Here is a 23,495-nt window from a genome sequence, read left to right as displayed (position 1 = left end):
CGCCACGCCCTCAGCGCAGCCCCCTCCCCCGCCCAGACTCCCTCCCCAGCCCCTGCGAGCTCTGCCGGGAACTTTCCGGTGCAGAGAAGGGGCGGGGACCCGGAGCGCAAGGTGCGGAGGCGGCCGGGAGGGGTGGCTCTGCTTCCCGTCGCCACTCAGGCGTTGGTTCCCGAGAGCGAGGCGGGCGGCGCGGCAGCGCTGGGCCCGGCAAGGCCGGGCCGGACTAGGGGGGCGCGGGAGTGCCATGCGGGGGGCCCCGGCCGCCCCCATCCCACCGCGGCCGAAGCCGATGCTGCTGCTGCTGCTTCTGTTGTTGCTGTTCTGCCGGACTCGGCCCCAGGGTGAGTTCTGGAGCGAGCTCGTGTCTCATGCTCGCGAAAGCGCCCATCCTCCAGGGTGACCCTCAAGTGTGCGGAATGAATGGCCGAGGTCCAGAAGCCGCTTTGCTCTCCCCGGCCCCGGGCTAGGGGCCGGGTGAGGCGAGGGGTTGGGGAATGGGCGGTAGCGAGGTGGGAACTTGAGGCCGGGGTTTGAGGCGGGGGTTGAGTAAGGGCTTTTGTCGGGGAGTTGGGGGGGGGGTTAGTTAACAGGATGTGGCTGGTGGGAGGGGAGGAGTCATGCCCAAAGCCTGGGGAGCGGTGCCCAGCGCCCCCTTCCTGCTGCTCGCTTCAGTAAGGGACCCTGGATCGCCCTCCACAGTTGTCAGCAGTTCTGGGGTGTGCCCGAGGCTGGGGGAACTGACCCCCTTCCTTGAGACCCTCCTGCCTCCCTCTCCAGGCAGCCCGGGGCCCCTGCAGTGCTATGGAGTTGGACCCTTGGGCAACCTGAACTGCTCCTGGGAGTCTCCTGGGGACCTGGGAGCCCCCTCCATGCTGTATGTCCAGAGCCAGAAGTAGTGAGTACAATGGGGTAATTGGGGGGCACTGAAGCCACTCAGGTTCTAGCCTTCTCAGAGGACCCATTCGTCCTGCCCACCCTCACCTCCCAGCCCTGCCCCACTCTCAAGCGCTTCAGTTCCAGATTCCCTTGTTCCCTTGCTGTGTTACCATGAACCAGTCACTTTCCCTCTCTGAGCGCCTATTTCTTCCTCTCTCAAATGCTGATAATAATGGAACCTGGTTCCCAGCGTTGGTTCTGAGAATTCAGTGAGTTTAGGCACTTGGGAAAGAGAAAATGCTTAATGACCAGGAGTTGTTTTTTATTGCTGTGTGACCTTAGGCAAATAGCTTAACCTCTCTGAGAATCTGGAAAGATCATTTGGTCTGGTGCTGGGGGTGCAACAGTGAAAGAGACACAGAAAGCCTCATGGAGCCCACAGTCTGAGGGGGTGACTGATATTGCCTCACGATGAATCACACTTGGAAACTCAAATTCATCTCAAATTTGGCTGTGAGAGGAGAGGAAAAGGAGCATTTGAAGATGGGAACTGGCATGGGAGGTTGGTTTGTTGTTTTTTTTTTTTAATGGTGGTAAAGTGCACATAAAATTTACCCCCTTTTTCCTCAATCTTTTTCTTTTGGCTGTGCTGGATCTTCTTTGCAGCTCAGACTCTAATCGTGGCTTGAAGGCTTCTCACTAGTTGCGGTGCAGGAGCTTAGTTGCCTCTAGGGCATGTGGGATCCCAGTTCCTTGACCAATAATCCATCCCGCATCCCCTGCTCTGACAGGTAGATTCTTAACCACTGGACAACCAGGGAAGTCCCCTCAATCTTTTTAAAGTGTCCAGTTCAGTGGCATTAAGTTCAGTCACGCTGTTGTGCAGCCATCACCACCATCCATGTCCAGAGGGGTTTTAATTTGTAGAGTTTAATTTGTAGAGAAAGGAAGAGGGCTTCCCAGGTGGCGCTGATGGTAAAGAACCCACGTGCCAATGCAGGAGATGTAAGAGACATGGGTTCGATCCCTGGGTTGGGGAGATCCCATGGAGGAGGGCATAGCAACCCACTCCAGTATTCTTTCACGCCGGTATTCTTGCCTGGAGGGTCCCAGGAACAGAAGAACCTGGCGGACTGCAGTACATAGGACTGCAAATCAACTTAGCATGCATGCTTGCACGAGGGAATAAGAAAAAGTCTCCTCTCTTTTTTTCTTTTTGAAGAATAAACAGTCAATTTTATTGGGCTCAGACTAGGAATCCATGAGTCTTGAGGACCTCTGTGAATTTGTCAGTTTTCTTCTTGATGTTCTTTTCTGCCTGCTTCGGTAGCCTCGTGAGCTGCTGCTTTTTCCGATAGTGGATCTTGGCTTTCTCCTTTCTCTTCTCGTCCAGGGTGGCCGTTACTGCCTGGTCCTTCCAGCCAACCTCATGAGCCAGGCGCCCTAGGTAGGCAAACTTCCGAGTAGGCTTCAGACGCACAACTTTGAGGGCAGCAGGAAGCACCATAGGCTTTTTCTTGTTACAGGGTGGTGGGATCCCATCAAACACCTCGAGGCGCTCCAGAGCAGCCTGGCCTCAGTTGGTGTGGGGCAGCATGTCTCACGCTGGCCGCCAGAAGATGCGGCTGGGGCCTCGGAAGTGGCAGGGGTCGCGGGAGGGGTTGGTGCTCGTCCGCTTGCGGAGAAAGACCAGGTACTTCAACTTATTTCTGTAGAAATTGCCAGAAATGTTGATGTCCTCACAGCGCACGACCGCACGCAACCTTCCGGCCCAGAAGTAGCTGTTTGGCCTCGGTGGCCGCCAGGTGGCCCAGGAGATGGCCTCGGCCGTCGAACACCAGGACCTGCCCCTCCGCCATCTTCGGCAGCCGCCTGGGCAAGCTTTTTTTTTTAAATTTTAATGAGGTGAAATTTGCATAATGTGAAATTAACCATTTGTAAGTGAACAGTTCAGTTGCTGTTAGTACTTCACATTGTTGTTTCATTCCAGAACATGTCCATTACCACCAAAATGAAGTTTCATCCCTAACAACAGTTAATCCCTGTCCCCTGACAACTACTGATCTACTTTCCATCCCTTTGATTTGCCTGTCGTGGACATTTCTCCTAAGTGAAATCATACCTTATGTGGTCTTTTATATCTATATACATTCACTTAGCATGTTTTTCAAGTTCATTATGTTGTAGCATGGACCAGAACTTCATTCCTTTTTTTGTAGCTGAACAATATTCTACTGTAATGGATACACTGTGTTCGTCTACTCATCTGTTAATGGACACTTGGGATGTTTCCACCATTGAACAATTGCAGTGGGTGATTGTGACTAGCACTACTGAGAATGTATGTGTGCAAGTTTTTGAGTCCTTCTTTTCAGTTCTTTGGGGGTATATGCCTAGGAGTAAAATTGCTGGGTCAGTTGGCAATTCTGTTTAACTTTTTGAGGAACCAACTGATTTCTGCAACAGCTGCACCGTTTTATGTTCCTACCAGCAATGTAAGAGGGTCCCAATTTCTCCACATCTTTGCCAGCATATGTGTTTTTTGGTTTTGTTTTTGTTTTTAAATGACGGCCTTGATTTGAACCTTTGAAATCCAATCCTTTGGGACATCCTCAATCCTCTCTCTCTAACCCACATTTGATCCATCAGCAGGCCTTGCTAACATTATCTAGAATCTGGCACACCTTACTTCCTGAGCACCCACCATGGTCCTGTCCCCATCATCGCTGGCCTGGACCCCACAGTCACCTCCCCTCAGGACTCAGGCTTCCATCCTCATCCTCACAGTCTCTTCTCTACCATGGCATCCAGTGGGTGCCTGTGAACTTCTGCATCAAAACACTTCCCTCCCCTGCTCACAGCACCCCAGGGCTCCCTGCTCACTCAGGGTAAAAGCCAGAATCCTTCCTGCTGTCATCTGAACAATCTACTGTCACCTCCCTGCCTCGCCTCCTCCCACTTCCACCTTACTCACTCTGTTCCAGGATGCAAGCCTCCTCCTCACTGTTGCTCAGAAAATACCAGGCACAGGGGCTTCCCTGGGGTCGTTGTTGTTCAGTCACTAAGTCATGTCCAGCTCTTTTCGATCCCATGGACTGCAGCACGCCAGGCTTCCCTGTCCTTCACTATATCCCAGAGTTTGCTCAAACTCATGTCCATTGAGTCAGGAGTCGGTGATGTTATCTAACCATGTCTTTCCTGGTAGCTCAGTGCTAAAGAATCCACTTGCCAGTGCAGGAGACTTGGCTTCGATCCCTGGTCTGGGAAGATCCCACATGCCACAAAGCTACTAGGCCCGTGTGCCACAACTGTTCAGCCTGTGCTTGCATGTGCTAAGTCGCTTCAGTCGTGTCCGACTCTTTGCGACCTCATGGATCGTAGCCCACCAGGCTCCTCCATCCTTGGGATTCTCCAGGCAAGAATACGGAAGTGGGTTGCCATGCCCTCCTCCAGAGGATCTGCTCAACCCAGGGATCAAACCTGCATCTCTTATGTCTCCTGCATTGGCAGGCAGGTTCTTTACCACTTTACCACCTGGGAAACCCCACTGAGCCTGTGCTCTGGAGCAACTACTGAGCCCACACAGCACAGCTACTGAAGCCGGCGCCCCTAGAGCCCGTGCTCCACAAGAGGAGCCACGACAATGAGAAGCCTGCACACCGCAACTAGAGAGTAGCCCCCACTCACTTCAACTCAAGAAAAGCCCGTGTGCAGCAGCAAAGACCCAGCGCAGCCAAAAATAAATAAATACAATTATGAAAGAAAAAGAAGAAAAAGCACCAGGGACGGTTTGGCCTCAGGACCCTTGCCTTGGCTGCTGTTCCTTCTTAAAATGCTCTTCACTCAGGAAGGTCATTCACAAACTGTGCACCCACCTCCTTTAGGCCTTTATTCTCATGTCTCACCAGAGAGCTTTCCTGACCACTTGTACTAAAATAGCATTGTCATTCTTCATCTCAGCACACCTCATCTTCCTCACCCCGCTTGATTTCTTTATTTCATTAATTATTTCTGTATGTTTGGCCTCACTGGGAGGCTTGTGGGATCTTAGTTCCCCTATCAGGGATTGAACCCCGGGCCGCCTGCAATGGAAATGTGGAGTCCTAACCACTGGACAACCAGGGAACTCCCTTGACTGTTCTTTACATTGCTTATACCACCATCAATTATATATTTATATATGTTTCATCTGCCTGCTCCATTGAAATACCAGCTCTGGAGAGTGGATCCTTGCCTGCTTTGGTCATAGTTCTATTCTCAGCTTCTACAGCAGGGCCTGGCACAAAATATGTATTTGCTGACTTAACAGTTGTTTTTGTTGTTGTTCAGTCACTAAGATGTGTTCGAATTCTGTTGACCCCATGGACGCCAGGCTCCGCTGTCTTCCACTACCTCCTGGAGTTTCTCAGATTCATGTCCATTGAGTAGGTGATGCTATCTCACCACCTCATCCTCTGCTGCCCTCTTCTTCTCTTGCCCTCAGTCTTTCCCAGCATCAGGGTCTTTTCCAATGAGTTGGCTCTTTGCATCAGGTGGCCAAAATATTGTGGCTTCAGCTTCAGCACCAGTCCTTCCAATGGGTATTGGATTTCCCATTGGGTTGTTTTCTTTTAGGATTGAGTGGTTTGATCTCCTTGCTGTCCAGAGGACTCTGAATAGTCTTCTTCACCACCACAATATGAAAGGATCAATTCTTTGGCACTCCGTCTTCTTTATGGTCCAACACTCACAGCTGCACATGTTAATACTGGAAAAACCATAGCTTTGACTGTAGGGACCTTTGTCAGCAAAGTGATGTCTGCTTTTTAAACACTGTCTAGGTTTGTCTTAGCTGTCATTTTTTCCTTCCAAAAAGCAAGCATCTTTTAATTTCATAGCTGCAGTCACTGCAGTGATTTTGGAGCCCAAGAAAATATAGAAGTAATTGTGGATATATAAAATAGGTGCTCAATAAATAAAATAACCAATGCCTATATAACATGTATTGTGCCCCTGATACTTGCTATTCTTTTCTTTAATGTTTTAATTTGGTTGCGTGGGGTCTTAGTTGTGGCATAAGAGCTCAGTAGTTGCTGTGCTCGGGCTTAGTTGCTCCACAGCACTTGGAATCTTAGTTCCCCAACCAGGGATGGAACCTACATCCCCTGCATTGCAAGGTGGATTTTTAATCATTGGACCAGAGGAAGGGCTTCCCAGGTGGCTCAGTGATAAAGAATCCACCTGCCAGTGCAGAAGACACAGGAGACTCAGGTTTGACCCCTGGGTTGGGAAGTTCCTCTGGAGGAGGAAATGGCAACCAACTCTTGTCTTCTCGCTCGAAAAATCCCACGGACAGAGCAGCCTGGCGGACTACAGCCCATGGGGTCACAAAGAGTCCGACAGGACTGAGCGACTGAGCGGACATGCATGGACCGTCAGGGAAGTCCTGCTTGCTGTTCTAAGTGCATTTCATATCTCATCTCATCTCATCTCATCTCCCCTATTCAGCCCTTTTCGCAGGCACTTTTATCACTCTCATTTTGTAGGTCAAGAAACTGAGGCACAGAGAAGTTCAGTTGCTTGCTCAAGGTCACACAGTTCTTACGCAGAACTAGGACTTGAATACAGGCAGAACCGATGTTATCATTACGACTCGGGGCCCAGCCTCTCGTCTACCGCCCCTGTTTCCCCGTCTCTCCTCGCAGCCATTCCAACAAAACCTGGACCGTGGCGGTGCCCACCGGCCAGAACTGGGTGACCATCCCACGGGAACAGCTCACCACGTCTGACAAGCTCCTTGTCTGGGTGGCCAAGGCCGGCCAGCCTCTCTGGCCCCCCGTCTTCGTGAACCTCGAAACCCGAAGTAATGGGCGGGAGTGTGGGGATGTGCTGTGTGTGGGGTGGGTGGTCCTGGAGGCCCCTGCTGAATGCATTTCCTCTTCCTCAGTGAAGCCAGATGCCCCCCACCTGTACCCTGACGTGGACTTCTCAGAAGATGACCCCCTGGAGGCTGTTGTCCAGTGGGCCCCTCCTACGTGGCCACCCCATAAGGTCTTGGTCTGCCAGTTTTACTACCGAAGGTGCCAGATGCCCTGGGTGCTGGTGAGTGTTAGGGACCCTTTTCCCCCACCCTACTCTGGTGGGGCCTGGGACATCATTCCCAAATCAGAGACCTAGCCCAGAACTCATTTCTCACCTGCCCCTGGAGTCTGTCCACATCCCTCACAAAAGGTCTGTACGTGCATCTTGTTCAGCTAAAAAATGTACCCCCACCAAGATAAATTCCATGCAGCCCCACTTGGAATTTTTTTTTTCTTTTTTGGCCATGCCATGCATGTTGCAGGATCTTAGTCCCCTGACCAGGGATTGAATCCCGGTCCTCAGCATTGAAGGCATGGAGTCCTAACCACTGGACAGCCAGGGAATTAATTCCCTTCACTTGGAATTCTTGAAAAACTCAGTAAACTTCCTCAGACACTTTCATTTAATGAATTGTTGTTGTTCAATCACTAAGTTGTATCCAGCTCTTTTCGACTGCATGGATTGCAGCACCCCAGATTTCCGTGTCCTTCACTATCTCCCAGAGTTTGCTCAAACTCATGTCCATTGAATCAAAAATGCCATCCAACAATCTCATCCTCTGTCATTCCCTTCTCCTCCTGCCTTCAATCTTTCCCAACATCAGGGTCTTTTCCAGTGAGTTGGCTCTTCACATCAGGTGGCCCAAGTATTGGAGCTTCAGCTTCAGCATCAGTCCTTCCAGTGGGTATTCAGGGTTGATTTCCTTTAGGATTGACAGGTTTGATCTCCTTGCCGTTTCCTCAAATAGCTTACGTGAACCTTAAAGTAAGAGGTTAACAGCAGGGGACTTCCCTGGTGGTCCAGTGGCTAAGATTCCATGCTCCTAATGCAGGGTTCAATCTCCGGGCAGGGAATTAGATCCCACATGTTGCAGCTAAGACACGGTGCAGCCAAATAAATAAATGAACACTAAAAAAAAAAGGGTTTATAACAGATACTACTTAGCTCCTACTGTGTGCCACACACTGTTGGAGGGTCTTTGTCAAATCCTTACAAGAACTCTTTGAGGTAGATGTGTTTTGTGCCTACCCATTTTACAGATGAGGAACAGAGCCTGGTTTTCAATAAACACTTGAAAGTGTTAATAATAAAAGTAGCTCATATTTGCAAGCACCAGCCACGCATCAGGTCCCAAGCTAAGCAATCTGCTTGGATGATCTTAATGAGGACTGTACTCTGACTTCCCTATATATAGATTATTTTACGATCATCTCTGTTTCATAGTTGGAGAAACTGAATCTCAGAGAGGTTAAGCAACTTTCCCAAGTTCACACACAGCAAAAAAAAAGAACAACAAAATGATGAAAGCTCCAGAGCAATGGGACCTCAGGAGTTGGGGAACCTGCCCAAACACTTTAAGAGCACAACCCCAAAGTTGCATGTATCTGTCATCTCATATCTCATTGGTCAAAACGTAGTCATATGGTCTCACCTGATTGCTCTTGACACACATGGTCCTGACAGATACTCAGGGTTTCCAAAAGAAGAAGCTGAGACTGGGTAGTGGGGGTACCCAACTATCTCAGTCACGGCTTGGGATGCAAAACACCACAGTGTATAGACTTATTTTCTTTGTGAATAGTCATGCAATTCAGAACAGTGCTAAGATACAGACGTTGAAATCCTACTGCCTGGGTGTGAATCTCAGCTGTACTACTTACCAGCTCTGTGATCTTGGGTACGTCACTTTCCCTCTCTTGACCTTAGTTTTCCTCATCTGTAAAATGAGAACAATGATAGAATTTCCCACCTACTGCTATACCTGGCACAAAGGATAGTCAAATTGTCTCTTTTTGCCAGGGATTGTCCCAATTTTAAAACTGAAAGCCCACTCTGTCTCCCAGGCAAAGCAAGACAGTACAGGTCATCCTATTGACCTCTAAGGGCTTCCCAGCTGGCTCAGTGGTAAAGAATGTGCATGTAATGCAGGAGATGCAGAAGACACGGGTTTTATCCCTAGGTCAGGAAGATTCCCTGGAGAAGGGCATGGCAACCCACTCCAATATTCTTGCCAGAAAAATCACATGGACAGAGAAACCTGGTGGGCTGCAGTCCAGGGGATCCCAAAGAGTCGGACAGGACTGAAGTGCCTGAGCACACACACTGACATATAAAAGGTCAACTTTCAATTCAGCCTTCAGCCTCATCACTCACATGTCACTCCCCCAGCTGGAACCGGAAGTGAAGTCCATACCTCTGACCCCTATTGAGATCCAGGACCTGGAACTGGCCACTGGCTACGAGATGTTCGGCCGCTGCCAAGTGGACAAAGAGGAGGATCTGTGGGGCGAGTGGAGCCCCATTCTGTCCTTCCAGACACCACCCTCTGGTGAGGATCTCTGGGCTTCCCATCTTCTCCTCTCCTGGAAGTCTGGCCATCATGCCATTCCCATTTGTCTCTCCTTTTCCCATCCTCACCAGCTCCAAAAGATGTGTGGATCACGGGGAACATCTGTGGGGCACCGGATGAACAGGAACTCCTGCTTCTGTGGAAGGTGAGTTGTGAAGACCCGTTTCTCTGCTCATGTCAGGAAACCCTGGATAACAATGATGCAGGGACTTACTTGGTGGTCCAGCGGTTACAACTCCAAGCTTTCACTCCCAAGGTCGTGGGTTCAATCCCTGGTTGGGGAACTGAGATCCCACAAGCTGCCCGCTGCTGCAAAATCAAAAACACCCCCAAAACCAAAAAAACAATGATGTAAACAAAACAGAGGCTACTATGCTGCCCTCTTGAGGCTGCTTCAGGGCTTCAAGGAGGGGATAGTCAGGGATGTCCTGGCATGGCGCTGGGCTCAGAGCAAGACTCCACCAATGTTGACTGAAAGTAGGGGATCTGAGCTGAGACTTGAAGATGGATATGAGTGTTCCAGGCATGGGGGGACGTTGGGTGCAAAGATTTAGAAGCAATACAAGGCTCAGCTCCACAAAGTATAACCAAGGTATGCTAAGGGCTTTGATGTTAGTATCAAAAGGGCATTGTAGGGACTTCTCTCATGGTCCAGTGGCTAAGAATCTGCCTATCAATGCAGGGGACATGAACAAGTTCAGTCCCTGGGCTGGGAAGGTCCCACATGCCCTGGAGCAACTAAGCCCATGTGCCACAACTACTTAAGCCCTCGCGCCCTTGATCCCATGCTCTGCAATAAGAGAAACCACCACAGTGAGGAACCCGAGCACTGCAACTAGAGAGTAGTCCCCGCTCGCAGCAACTAGAAAAAGCCAGAGGCCAGGAGCAAAGATCCAGAACAGCCAAAAATAAAATAAATAAATAATTTTTAAAAGGTGGGGGGCGGGGGCATGGTAGGGATTTCCTAGTGGTCCAGTGGCTAAGACTCTGAGCTCCCAATGCAAGGCACCTGGGTTCGATCCCTGGTCAGGGAACTAGATCCTGTATGCTAAAAGACCCCACTTCCTGCAATGAAAATTGAAGACTCCATGTGCCTCAACTAAGACCTGGTGCAGCCAAATAAATAAACATTTAAAAAAAAAAACAACAACAAAAACAGGGCTTGTGAGATGACAGACAAGAATGAAACAGTTCTCACTGACCCAAGTCTGTTGAGCACCTAGTCGGTTCTATGCATCGCAAGGCCCTGACTCACAGTAAACATGGCAAGAAACCAGTAACAGGGCTCTTACTTTCTTGGGCCACACGATCTAATAATATCACTCACTTTAACCATGCATAATGTTTCCAGAGCTCTTACTGTGTGCCAGGTCCTCGCCTACACACTTATTCATGTTGACAAACTTTACAGATGGGAAAACGAGACATAGAGAGGTTGCCCCAAACCACACAACTGGTACATGGCAGAGCTGATGTTTATTGGCTTTCAAAGCATAATTCACAGTTTCAGTACCTTTATTTTATTTATTTAAATTTTTTTTCCCCTTTTTTTGGCCATGCTCCAGGGCCTGTGGGATCTTAATTCCCTGACCAAGGATCAATCCTGTGCTCCTTGCATTGGAAACATGGAGTCGTAATCACTGGACCACCAGCAAAGTCGCTCAGTGCCTCTGTTTTATGACACATACCTTGTAATGCCCCTTACTATGCTGAAATCAAATACATAGCTCAGGGCTTCCCTGGTGGCTCAGTGGTAAAGAATCTGCCTGCCAATGCAGGAGAAACGGATTCAGTCCCCCATCCGGGAAGATCCCACATGCAACTGAGCAACTCAGCCTGTGTGCCACAACTATTTAGCCTGTACTCTAGAGCCTGGGAACCACAGCTGAACCCGTGTGCCGCAGCTACTGAAGCCTGTGTGCCTAGAGCCCGTGCTCCACGGCAAGAGAAGCCGCTGCAATGTGAAGCCCAAGTACCACAACCAGTAGCCCCCACTCTCTGCAACTAGAGAAAAGCCCATCAAGCAACGAAGCTCCATACAGCCCCAAGTAAATAATACATGATAAAATTATAAAATAGAAATATAGTTCTTATAACCCATATATATATATATATATACACATTAAAAGTGTATAAATACAGTGTATTGTGTTGTAACATACAGTGTACAGTGTATTGTAACATTCAGTAGAAAATAAAGGAGAAATAAGGCTGCCACATAATGCCAGAGTATTCAGTTCACCAGTATGGCATGAGTACTAAATCTGTACCTACCTGATAGGGTTGTGTTAGTCTCTTAGTGGTCCGACTCTTTGCGGGCCCACGGACTGTAGCCTGCCAGGCTTCTCTGTCCATGGGATTCTCCAGGCAAGAATACCGGAACAGATTACTGTGCCCTCCTCTGGGGAATCTTCCCGCCCAAGGATCGAACCCGGGTCTCCTGCACTGCAGGCAGATTCTCTACTGTCTGAGCCACCAGAAAGCTCCGTGTACCTTATAACATAGCTTTAAAATACATAAAGTGAAAATTGACAGAACTACAAGGGGAACTTTATGAATTCACATGCATTGTGGGAGATTTTCACATACTCCTCTAAGTAATTCCATAACAAGCAGCTGGAAAACAAGTCAAGATCTAGAAGATCTGAGCATGTGAGTAGCTGACAACCAAGTGGACTCACATAGGGAACATCTGAACATGCATTCTTTCCATACCAAACAGGACATTTACCAGAGTCGTCCACATACCAGGCTATTGAGCCAGTTTCCAAGGACTTCAAAGGGATGAGACAATGCAAGAGAAATGCTCTGATCAAAACACAGATCGTACTGGAAATCGATAATCACAACTGCCTGGAAAGTCCCTATATGTTCGGAATATTTTAACATTCAGTGAATATTAAAACCCATTCCCCAAAGGTTTTGTATTTATACATCAAATGGTGTTTGGTCTTAGGATCAGCTAAAATTGTTAGATTTTTCTATCTTCAGAAGTTTCCAGTTGGGATGACATTCTAAAGTCACAAGGGAGGTGGGACAACTTGTTTCTAGGAGAGGGTAGTGTCCCTGGCTCTTGCTCATCAAATACCAATCGTTGAGGTAACCAGATAGTCTCATAAGTTTCCCCAAAGGACTCTGGAGGGTACCATCCTCTTTGCTACACATAACCACTCCTTTGTACAACAGTGGGAATTTTGCAGTCCCTAAGAACCACATAGGACAGAATGGGGTAAGGTGAGCAAGGCAGGGTTATACAAGTGCATGGCCAGATTTTGTCTTTGAGCACCGAAGAACTGATGCTTTTGAACTGTGGTGTTGGAGAATACTCTTGAGAGTCCCTTGGACTGCAAGGAGATCCAACCTGTCCGTCCTAAAGGAGATCAGTCCTGGGTGTTCATTGGAAGGACTGATGCTGAAGCTGAAACTCCAATAATTTGGTCACCTGATGAGAAGAGCTGACTCATTTGAAAAGACCCTGATGCTGGGAAAGATTGAAGGCAACAGGAGAAGGGGACAACAGAGGATAAGACAGTTGGATGGCATCACTGACTCAATGGACATGGGTTTGGATGGACTCTGGGAGTTGGTGATGGATAGGGAGGCCTGGCGTGCTGTGGTTCATGAGGTCTCAGGGAGTCGGACACGACTGAGCGACTGAACTGAACTGAAAATATTTTTTTTAGAAATCATTTTTATCTTCTCTTGTTTTTTAAAAATTTATTTTTGGCTGCACTGGGTCTTCGGTGCTGCATGTGGGCTTTGTCTAGTTGCAGAGGGCAGGGGCTCCTCTCTAGTTGTGGTGCATGAGCTTCTCGCTGCAGTGGCTTCTCTATACCCTGGTGGTTCACAGGCTATAGACATTCCAGCTCGAGTAGTTGCAGCTCGTGAGCTCAGTAGTTGGCAGCTTGCTGCCTCTAGGATGAGCAGGCTTCAGTAGTTTTGGCCCATGGGTTAGTTGCTTTGCAGCATGTGGAATTATCCCGGACTAGGAATCGAATCCATGTTCCCCCTATTGGCAGGCGGATTCTTATTCACTGCACCACCAGGGAAGTCCCTTACTTAAAATCTTGATAATTTGTTTGTCATGTTTTTTAATTTTGATGGATTAAAATACTGTGTTACAACAAGGTCCTACTGTAGAACAGAGAACTGTATTCAATATCTGGTGATAAACCATAATGGAAAAGAGTATGAAAAAGAATGTATATGTGTGTGTGTGTGTCTGTCACTGCTTACAGCACAATGAACACAGCTTCATAAATCAACTATACTTCAGTAAAAAGAAATTTTAAAAATATTGCATTAAAATATAATTTATCTTGATTGGATTTTTGGTATCCTTTCTTGTTTTGCACCCTAGTTCTGGCTCACGCGCTGTATTCTAATCTCACTTCTGCTGTTGAGCCCCTCTGAGACTTGGCTTCCTCCCCTGTACCGTGAAACCAGGGCTTCCTTGGTGACTCAGCGGTAAAGAATCCACCTGCCAGTGCGGGAGATGCAGGCTCAATCCCTGGGTCAGAAGGATCGGCCTGGAGAAGGAAATGGCAACCCACTCCAGTATTCTTGCCTGGAAAAATCCCATGGACAGAGGAACCTGGTGGGCTACACTCCATGGGGTCACAAAAGAATCAGACATGACTTTGTGATCAAACAACAGTGAAACCAACAAAAATGTTTCACTGATGGGTTTATCCAGTGACTTCACTGCGATGCACAGTGTGTGCCTGATAAGGAGAGATTCACCCCTCCTTCCGCTCATCCTTTAGGCTTCAGGGCTCTGCGTGCAGGTGACCTACAGAGTCTGGATCCAGGTTAAAGATCAGGAGGTGATCCAGGAGGAGACCCCCTGCTGCAATTTCTCCATCCCCACCCAAGCGGAGTGGGTGGGGGTGTCTGCCCTGAATGACACAAGCTGGGAGCCTCCTATCAACCTCTTTTTGACCTGTTTGGGTAAGAGGCTGTGAATTTCCTTTGTGAGATGCCCGGGAGGCACAAGTGGAGACTTCCCACGTAGACAGCTGAGATTTCTCCTCCTCATCCTCTAGGTCCAGACTTTGCCCCGCATGGCGTGGTGGTCAGGAGCATCTCTGGAAACAAAGAGCTGCTGGTGACTTGGCAACAGGAGCCTAGGGAGCTGCAGGAGCATGTGGTGGACTGGATTCGAGACGGCGACCCCTTGGAGAACCTCAACTGGGTTTGGCTTCCTCCTGGGAACTTCAGTGCAGTGTTGCCAGGTGAGGCCGAAGGTCACCTGGGTCCCCATTTCAGCTGTTGGAGAACAGAGGAGAGGCTGGATTTGCAGAAGAGTGTTCAAGTATTATTAATTCGTGCAAGAAATATTCATTGACTACCCACTGTGTGCCAAGCCCTATTCTAGACACCGGTACACAATGATGGGCTTCCCCGGTGGCTCAGCAGTAAATAATCCACCTGCAATGCAGGAGATGCAGGGTCAATCCCCAGGTTGGGATGATCCTCTGGAGAAGGAAATGGCTACCCACTCTAGTGTTCTTGCCTGGGAAATCCCCTGGACAGAGGAGCCTGGAGGGCTACAGTCCGTGGGGTCACAAGAGTTGGACACAACTTAGCAAATTAACGACAACACACACAGTGATGGCAGCTGATGTGTATTGGCCTTTCCATCAGCGTGAAATCATTCACTCTTCCTTATAAAGCAGGTTTCTGCTATTATCATGAAGATAAAGAAAAAGGCTCAGAGAAGTTAAGCAACTCCCCTGAGGCCATATAACAAGTATATGGTAGAACCAGGGTTTGAACCACATAGTCAGGTTCCTAAAGCCAAACCCTGAACTATCACTGTAGTCTCCTCTCAACAGCATCCCTACCCTCATCCCCCCCAACTTCTCCGTCCTCATCTTGTAGGGCAGGCAACCAGTGGAACAAAAAACAAATACTCTGTAATGCAATTTGCTATTTAGTTGCTAAGTCGTGTCCAACTCTCTGTGACCCCATGGACTGTAGCCTGCCATGCTCCTCTGTCCACGGGATTTTCCAGGCCAGAATACTGGAGTGGGTTGCCATTTCCTTCTCTAGGGGATCTTCCTGATACAGGGATGGAACTTGCATCTCCTGCGTTGCAGGAGGTTTCTTTACCACTGAGCCACCAGGGAAACCCCCGTAAAGTAATTGGAGCAAAGTAAATCAGGGTAAGGGGGAGGAGGGAAGATATTTATTTTAGGGGGAAAAAAAAAAAGAAAAAGTCTCTCTGGGAAAGTGGCATTTAAACTAAGACCTGAAGGATCCATGAGGATGTCTATGGGAAAAAACAAGAGGGGACAAACAGTGCAAAGTCTGAGGCAGAAATGTGCCTTAGATGTTAGAGTGCAGTGGGGAGGCCAGTGTGGCTGGAGTGGAATGAGCAAAGGGGAAAGTGGGAGGAGGTGAGGGCAGGGAGAGGACAGGGCAGAATGTGCAAAGCCTTGTGGCTCATGGAGAAGACTTTGATTTTTTCTACCGGTGAGGCGGGAGCCACGCCGGGCTCTAAGCGAGGAAGGGTGTGTCCTGACTCAGTTGCTCACAGGTGCCCCCTGGCGGCTGTGGGAGGAACAGACTGGGAGGGCGAGGGCTGGAATTGATAAACCCAGGAGGGACTGGGGGCTTCCCTGGTGGCGTAGACGTGAAGAATCTGTCTGCAGTGCAGGAGACCTGGGTTTAGTCCTGGGTCTGGAAGATTCCCTGGAGAAGGGAGTGCCTCCCCACTCCAGTATTCTACCCTGGAGAATTCCGTGGACAGAGAAGCCTGGCGGGTTACAGTCCATGGGGTCACAAGGAGTCGGACACCAATGAGGGAGTGACACTTTCCCTTTCAGAAAGGACTGTATTTGCTCCTTCTGAGAGGGAACGAAGGAAGGGAGAGAAGCAGGCAGGTTCTTGTTGGGGAGTCTTACCGCAGAATTTGGGGGACCCATTTGGATTTGTTGCACCTGACTTGCTCCTCCAAGTGGGATTGTCCATGGGACTGTCAGATACTCAAGTCTCAAATCTAGCAATAAGTTCTAGGCTGAGATTTAACACTGGGGAGTCTGTCCTTGGTATAAAGAACTTGGGATAGCCTGAGAAGGTGTCAAGTGAGAGATTTAGGATAAAGTCCCAAGACTATAAGTATAAATGGACAGAAGAAGAGGAGCCCCAGTTTTGGAAAATTCCCAGTTGGGGAAGGCTATATGGCACCACAGATTTTGAGAAGGGATTTCAGGAGCCTTATTTACTGTGATGGATGATGTCAGGGCCCCACTCAGAGCCCAGAGTTTATCTCCCAGTCTCTGGCACCTGCATTCCTGGCCCGAGGGCTTTTTCTGGTCTGAAGCAACTTGCCTGCCTAGATAGCTGAAGTGCCTAGGAATCAAGGCCCCTCATATGCAGCCTTTCACCAATAATGGTTGATGGATAAATACCCCACCTCCCTCCCTGCTTGGGTGGGATGGAGCTCAGGATTGTCAGCTCTTCTGCCACCCAGAGGGCACCAGTGGGACTGAGTCTTGGTTGGTCATATTGCGAACTTGTTCTCTAACACACAGTTTCCTGGGTGTCTTTCCTTCCCTGCTTCGTTTCCCCACTGCCCTATTGGTGTTTTCTATGGTTACCTCCCAGATAAATTACTTTTCCTCAAAACCCTTATAGCAGAGCGTCCCTCTGGAGACACCAATGAAGATTCCTTACAGAATAAGAAACGAGTTGGGGGGGGGGAGCCAACTCTAACCGGTCTTTGCTCCTGTCCTCCTCAGTGGATTTCAAGGAAGGGGTCCCTTACCGAATCACGGTGACCGCCGTCTCTCCTTGGGGCTTGGCCCCTGCCCCCTCCGTCTGGAAGTTCAGAGAGGAACTAGGTAAGTGGTGGGCCTGGAGGATGGAGGGTTCGGAAATCCTGGCAGAACCTGACCCACTGACTTTGTCTCGCCAGTACCGTTATCGGGGCCAGTGGTTTGGCGAATCCAGGATGCCCCCCCAGGGACCCCTGCCGTAGCGTGGGGAGAGGTCCCACGGCACCAGCTTCGGGGCCATCTCACCCACTACACCCTGTGCACTCAGAGTGGAACCAGGCCTCCTGTCTGCAAGAATGGTGAGCTCCTCCGCCTCTGCTCCCAGCCCCTGTGAGACCCACCCATCAGCCTAACCCCCCTTTGCCCCCAGATGGGACCTTTTGGCTTCCTCTCAGCCCCTCCAAGAACACCTGATATCATGGGTTCCCCAGTGGATAATAACCCTGGTGGCTATCAGTATAATAGACTGTCTTGTGGCCGTTTAAAATGAAGAGTCCGATCTATATTTATTGACATTGAAAGATGCCTGTCATAGTTTATTAAGCGAAAAAAGATAAAAGGGTTATAAAACTTTGTGGGATGGTTCCACTTGTATACAATAAGAAACCCAGCACCGAGCAAAGCAGAGACACAACTATGGAAATTCCTCCACAGCATCAATAGGGATTTTAGAATTCCATATGATTTTTATTTCTTTTTTATACCTTTGGATGTAGGCTAAATTTTTACGGTAAGCCCAGATTCCTTTTAAAAATGCCTTTCTTATTTTTGGCTGCTCTGGGTCTTCGTTGCTGCTCGCTAGCTTTCTCTAGTATGTGGGATCTTCCTGGACCAGAGATCAAATCTGTGTCCCCTGCATTGGCGGGCAGATTCTTAACCGCTGGACCACCAGGGAAGTCCCTAAATTCTCTTTATCACCCTTTCCCCCACTGTCACCTTGAGATATAATTGACAAACACACTATGGATGTTGAAGGTGTACATCGTAATGGTTTGACTTACAAATACTGTGAAATGATTCCCAATATAAATTTCGTTCACATCCATCATCTCACACAGATACCATAAAAAGTAAAAAAAAGTAATAAAACTTCAAAATATTCTTTTCTCCTGATCACAAAAGTTAGCTGTTCTTTGTTTTTAAAACGGACATGCTGGGGCTTCCCTAGTTGCTCAGTGGTGAAGAATCCACCCACCAATGCAAGAGACAAGGGCTGGACCTCTGCCCCGGGAAGACCCCACATGCCTCGGAGCAACTCAGTCTGTGTGCCACAACTATGAGCCTGTCCTCTAGAACCAGAGAGCCTCCACTACTGAGCCCACGGGCTGCAACTCCTGAAGCCCGGGCACCTAGAGTCCATGCTCCGCAACGAGAGAAGCCGCCACAATGTCTGTGCTCCATGACTAAGTAGCCCCTGCTCTCCACAGCTAGAGAAAACCCGCTCAGCAATGAAGACCCAGCACAGCCAAAAATAAAGAAATAAAAGTATTTAAAAAACAGACACATTAAAAAAGTATATATACTCAAATACATCAGCATTCTCATCACTTCAGTGATACTGATCATGCAGCTTCCATATTTTGCCCTGTGTACATTAACACAAAGATGGGAGTGGTGTTTTTTTGTGTTGTTTTTGAGTTGTGTTGTTTGAAAATTTTAAACTGCTTTACTGTAGAAAATTTCAAGCAAAAGTAGGAAAAATAGTATAGCAAACCCTTGTGTACCCACCATCCAGTTTCAATAGTTAACTGCATTTAATCATTCTTGTTTCAGTGTATCCCCCACACTTTTTACCTCGTGTGTCTTTGGTTTCATTTCACCCTTAAATAATTCGGTACTTCTGCTTTTGTCTCTAACTGATAAAGCCTATTTTTTTAAAAACATAGTTACTTTGCCATGACTGCACTTTGCACAAGTACATAGATATCACTGGGTTAAAAATCATATATATTTATGTGTTGCTCAGTTGCTAAATTATGTCTGATTCTTTGCAACCCCATGGACTGCAGCATGCCAGGCTCCCCTGTCCTTCACATCTCCTGGAGTTTGCTCAGATTCATGTCTGTTGAGTGGATGATGCCATATAACCGTCTCATCCTCTGCTCCCCTTTCTCCTTTTATGAGTACATGTACCTACTATTATTAAAAGAGAATCATGTTATAGGCCCCTAAAGCTTGTGACTGACGTTTTGCAGCTTTCTTTTTCTACTTGATGTTTTAGCTTGGATCTTTATATGGCATATCCAGTTAAAAAGCACACAAAAACAGGGAATTCCCTGGCGGTCCAGTGGTAAGGACTTTCGAGAAGAATTTGGGGGACCCATTTGGATTTGTTGTACCTGACATGCTCCTCCAACTGGGATTGTCCATGAGATGGTCAGATACTCAAGTTTCAGATCTAGCAGTAAGTTCTAGGCTGAGATTTAACACTGCAGTCTCTCCTTGATGTAAAGAACTTGGGACAGCCTGAGAAGGGCATCAAGTGAGAGATTAAGGATGGAGTCCCAAAACCATAAGTATATATAGACAAAAGAAGAGGAGCCCAATTCTGGAAAATTCCCAGTTGGGGAAGGCTATATGGCACCACAGGTTCTGAGAAGGGATTTCAGGAGCCTTATTTACTGTGATGGGTGGCATCAGGGCCCTACTCAGAGCCCAGAGTTTATCTCCCAGTCTCTGGCACCTGCATACCTAGCCTGAGGGCTTTTTCTGGTCTCTAGCATTTTGCCTGCCTCAACAGCTGGAAGTGCTGGGGAATCAAGGCCCTTCAGTTGCAGCCCTTTATCAGTGACTGATAATAGTTGATGGACAGGTGGTTAGGACTCTTACAGCTGAAGGTCTAGGTTCAGTTCCTGGTCTGGGTTCAATCCCTGGTAGGGGAACAGAAATCCCACAACTGTAAGGCACAGTCAAAGAAGTAAACAAAAACAGTTGTGGGAAGTGCAGATGTCTTTCCCTGGTCTGAAGCAAATTTCCCTTCACTGGATCCTGTGCATTCTGAGGGATATGATATTCATGCATTCTTTTATTTACTCCAATATACACTTGACCCTTGAACAACACAGGTTTGAACAGTGCAGGTCTAGTTATACATGACTTTTTTCCATAGTAAATTTAACAGTACTATCTATGGTTGGTTGAATCTGATGTGGAACTAGGAATTACAGAGTGTGTGTTAGTTGCTCAGTTGTGTCTGACTCTTTGCGACCCCAGGGACTGTAGCCCACCAGGCTTCTCTGTCCATGGAATTCTCCAGGGAAGAATTCTGGAGTGGGTAGCTATTCCCTTCTCCAGGGGATCTTCCCCACCCAGAGATCAAACCCAGGTCTCCTGCATTGCAGGCAGATTCTTTACCAGCTGAGCCACCGGGGAAGCCCCTATTGAGGAACCACAGATAAGGGGGGCAGAGAGTGAGTTGGTGACTGGGAGAGAGTGTTGGTGACTCAGTGGTAAAGAACCCGCCTGCCAGTGCAAGGGATGCAGGAGGTTCGAGTTCAATCCGTGGGTCGGGAAGACCCCCTGGAGGAGGAAATGGCTACCCACTCCAGTATTCTTGCCTGGAGATTTCCATGGACAGAGGAACCAGCTGGGCTACAGTCCATGGGGTCGCAAAGATTCAGACTTGACAGCAGCAGCACAGATAAGGAGGGCAGACTATAAATTATACTGTACTTGGATTTTTAACAGTTAAGAGTTGACACCCCTAACCCCTGCCTTGTTCAAAGGTCAACTGTGTATCACTATTTAGTGGTTTCCATGTGCCAGGCACTGACTAGAGCTGGACACGACTCTGGGAATATGGCCCTCGTGGCCCTAACTTTCTCATGGGGGACATGCAGGCATAGATAAAGTAAATACTATCTATGCAGTGTATCAGATGATGGTAAGTGCTGAGTAGAGGAATAAAGCAAGAAAGATGAATGGAGAAGCAAGTGCTGTTTTAACTGGTTGGGGTGGAGGGGCAGTCAGGAAAGTTCTCACTGAATAGGTGACCTGTGGGCAGAGAGCTGAAGGAGGTGAGGCAGGGAACCATGTGGATATCTGGGAGAGAGTGCTGCAGACAGCATGGCACATGCAAAGGTCCTGAGGCAGGACTTGACTGCCTCCCTCACCTCTCTGGGTATGTCCTTCAGTGACTGGCAGCACCCGAACCATGACCCTGCCCGACCTTCACTGGGGTCCCTGCAAGCTGTGGGTGACTGCATCCACCATCGCAGGACAGGGCCCACCTGGTCCAAGCCTCCGGTTCCACCTACCAGGTAGGGGTCTGGGGTGGGACTGCTTTGGGAGGGGGCCCTGTTCCACTGGAGGGGGGTTACACAATCCTTACTGAACTTCATTGGGTAGACAACCTTTTGACTTGGGGATGTTGATGATGCATTTTGATGCTGCTAAATACTGCTGTGGATTAACAGGAAATGTGTGTCTTTGACCCTTTCACCCATCCCTGACCTTGACCTTCTCACAAGTCCCACTCCACTCTGAGACTCCCCCTACTGATTCGTGCCTGCATGCTGTCCTGAGTCATGTCTGACTGTTAGTGACCCCATGGACTATAGCCCACCAGGCTCCTCTGTCCATGGGTTTCTCTAGCAAGAATACTGGAGTGGGTTGTCATTTCCTTCTCCAGGGGATCTGCCAACCCAGGGACCAAAACCTAATATTCTGCATCTCCTGCTTTGGCAGGCAGATTCTTTACCACTGGGCCACCTGAGAAGCCTTCACCCATTCATGAGCCCTGCCCATTTATCCTCTTCCTTACCTGTTCCCTGCCCCACCCATGAGCCTTCCCTGAGCCCTCCCGGCCTTCTTGATGTCCAAATGTTCTGCCCCTCCCCCTTGCCCTCCAGATAACACCCTGAATTGGAAAGTTCTGTCAGTTGTCTTTTTCCTGTGGGGTGTGCTCCTGACCGGCTGTGGTGTGAGCCTGGCCACCTGTGGAAGGTGAGGCCGTCAGACACATGGGTCTCTGCCCAGGTGGGGAGGGCAGCTGGGCATCGCTGAGCTTGGCTTGGCAGGGGTGGTGGGGGGAGTGGGGGCTGCGGGGATGAGGGGATGATGCTTCAGAGCTCTGTGACGTGCCTGGACCTTGCCATCTGGGCATGGGTATCTGGCCACCTGGATTCCCTGCCCTGACTCTTCACCTGCTTGCCAGGTGTGTCCACCTGCAGCACAAGGTACTGCCCCATTGGATCTGGGAGAAGATTCCTGACCCTGCCAATAGCAATTTCAGCCTGCCGCACATGAAGGTGAGTGAAAAGCCTGGCTTCTTGGGGCCCTCTAGGGGATTGGGGAAAGCTGGGACAGTGGGAAATAGTTGGGAACTAGGGTGGGGGGGGTTACGAGGGGAAGGGGCTTCCCAGGTAAAAAGAGTTCACCTGCCAATGCAGGAGACGGGTTTGATCCCTGGGTCGGGAAGATCCCTGGAGGAGGGCATGGCAACCCACTCCAGTATTCTTGCCTGGAGAATCCCATGGACAGAGGAGCCTGGTAGTCCATAGGGTCGCAGAGTCGGACACAACTGAAGCAACTTAGCACGCACACTCACATGTACAAGGGGAACAATCTCGGCCTCTTCTTTCCCCAGGAGGTGCCCCAGGCCCAGCCCCCTGGCGACTCACCCATCCTGGAAGTGGAGGAAATAGAGCAGGTTCCAGTTAAGGAGCCCCCCCAGCCCTTGGCGCCACTGGACTCTGGGTATGAAAAACACTTCCTGCCCACACCTGAGGAGCTGGGCCTTCTAGGACCCCACTGCAGGCTCCAGGTTACGGCCTGAACTGACCTCAGGAGGGGAGAGGGGAGCTCCTTTGACAGATGAAGACACACAGGCTCAGAGCTGAGTCACTTGCCTGAGGACACCCAGCCAAGGAAGAGCTGAGACTAAAGGACCCCTCCAGAGAAGGGCCTGGCCCTACAGGGAAAATGTGGATGGATGAGGGAGCAAAGGAAAAATACATGATATCCAGAGTGGCAGCTACTCCCCAGATCTGTCCTGCTGCTATCACAGAACTGTAGTCAGATGCACTGCCAGCCTCCCTTGCAGCTCGGTGTAACCAAGGACTGAGTTCTCACTGGTGAAACCTAAGCAGAGGTGACGAGCATCAACGCTGGGTCTGGGTGGGGGCTCTTCCACATTCCCTTCCCTTTCCCATGAGCTGGAGCCCTGATGTGCCTGTGATACAGCTTTGGCCACACCCAAGGTGAAGGCAGCGCAAGAAACAGAAAACAGGGTTTCCAAGTGATTCCATAGACGTGTCCAAAGAAATAAATTTTTTTCTCTTTTGATAGCTACTATAGCTTGAGATCTTTTTGTCACAGCAGCCACATCTATTTAACTCACTGACTCAATCTTTGCTTCTAGCAGAGTCCAGCCCTCCACTTCCCACCAGGAGACGGTGAGGTGGTTCTAGGCCAACAACACACACGCT

At 49.0% G+C, this 23,495-nt stretch overlaps 1 protein-coding gene and 1 pseudogene across 1 annotated transcript; one reads left to right on the top strand and one right to left on the bottom strand.

Annotated features, from left to right (window-relative positions):
* The first annotated feature begins 153 nt into the window (after window positions 1–153).
* On the top strand, window positions 154–23,359 carry IL27RA (interleukin 27 receptor subunit alpha). The gene is made up of 14 exons (XM_070463094.1): window positions 154–341; window positions 778–895; window positions 6,561–6,718; window positions 6,803–6,957; window positions 9,106–9,265; window positions 9,358–9,431; window positions 14,053–14,236; window positions 14,332–14,520; window positions 17,032–17,133; window positions 17,208–17,366; window positions 21,201–21,326; window positions 21,918–22,011; window positions 22,223–22,316; window positions 22,655–23,359. The coding sequence occupies exons 1-14, from the start codon at window positions 245–247 to the stop codon at window positions 22,841–22,843; spliced, it is 1,899 nt and encodes a 632-aa protein (XP_070319195.1). The 5' UTR covers window positions 154–244; the 3' UTR covers window positions 22,844–23,359.
* On the bottom strand, window positions 2,080–2,735 carry LOC110152815 (large ribosomal subunit protein uL13 pseudogene; annotated as a pseudogene).
* Window positions 23,360–23,495: the final 136 nt, after the last annotated feature.

This window comes from Odocoileus virginianus, chromosome 3 (assembly GCF_023699985.2).
Source record: "Odocoileus virginianus isolate 20LAN1187 ecotype Illinois chromosome 3, Ovbor_1.2, whole genome shotgun sequence".
Lineage (NCBI taxonomy): Eukaryota > Metazoa > Chordata > Mammalia > Artiodactyla > Cervidae > Odocoileus > Odocoileus virginianus.
Note: the sequence above shows the minus strand (reverse complement) of the source record. Positions and strands in the feature narration are given on the sequence as shown.

What these genes read in the sequence shown, in the direction of transcription:
- IL27RA (XM_070463094.1), top strand. Translation starts at nt 245, where the DNA reads ATGCGGGGGGCCCCGGCCGCCCCCATCCCACCGCGGCCGAAGCCGATG. An exon ending in CCTCTTTTTGACCTGTTTGG is followed by an intron (nt 14,237 to 14,331) that starts GTAAGAGGCTGT and finishes CTCATCCTCTAG; the next exon opens with GTCCAGACTTTGCCCCGCAT. An exon ending in GAAGTTCAGAGAGGAACTAG is followed by an intron (nt 17,134 to 17,207) that starts GTAAGTGGTGGG and finishes TTGTCTCGCCAG; the next exon opens with TACCGTTATCGGGGCCAGTG.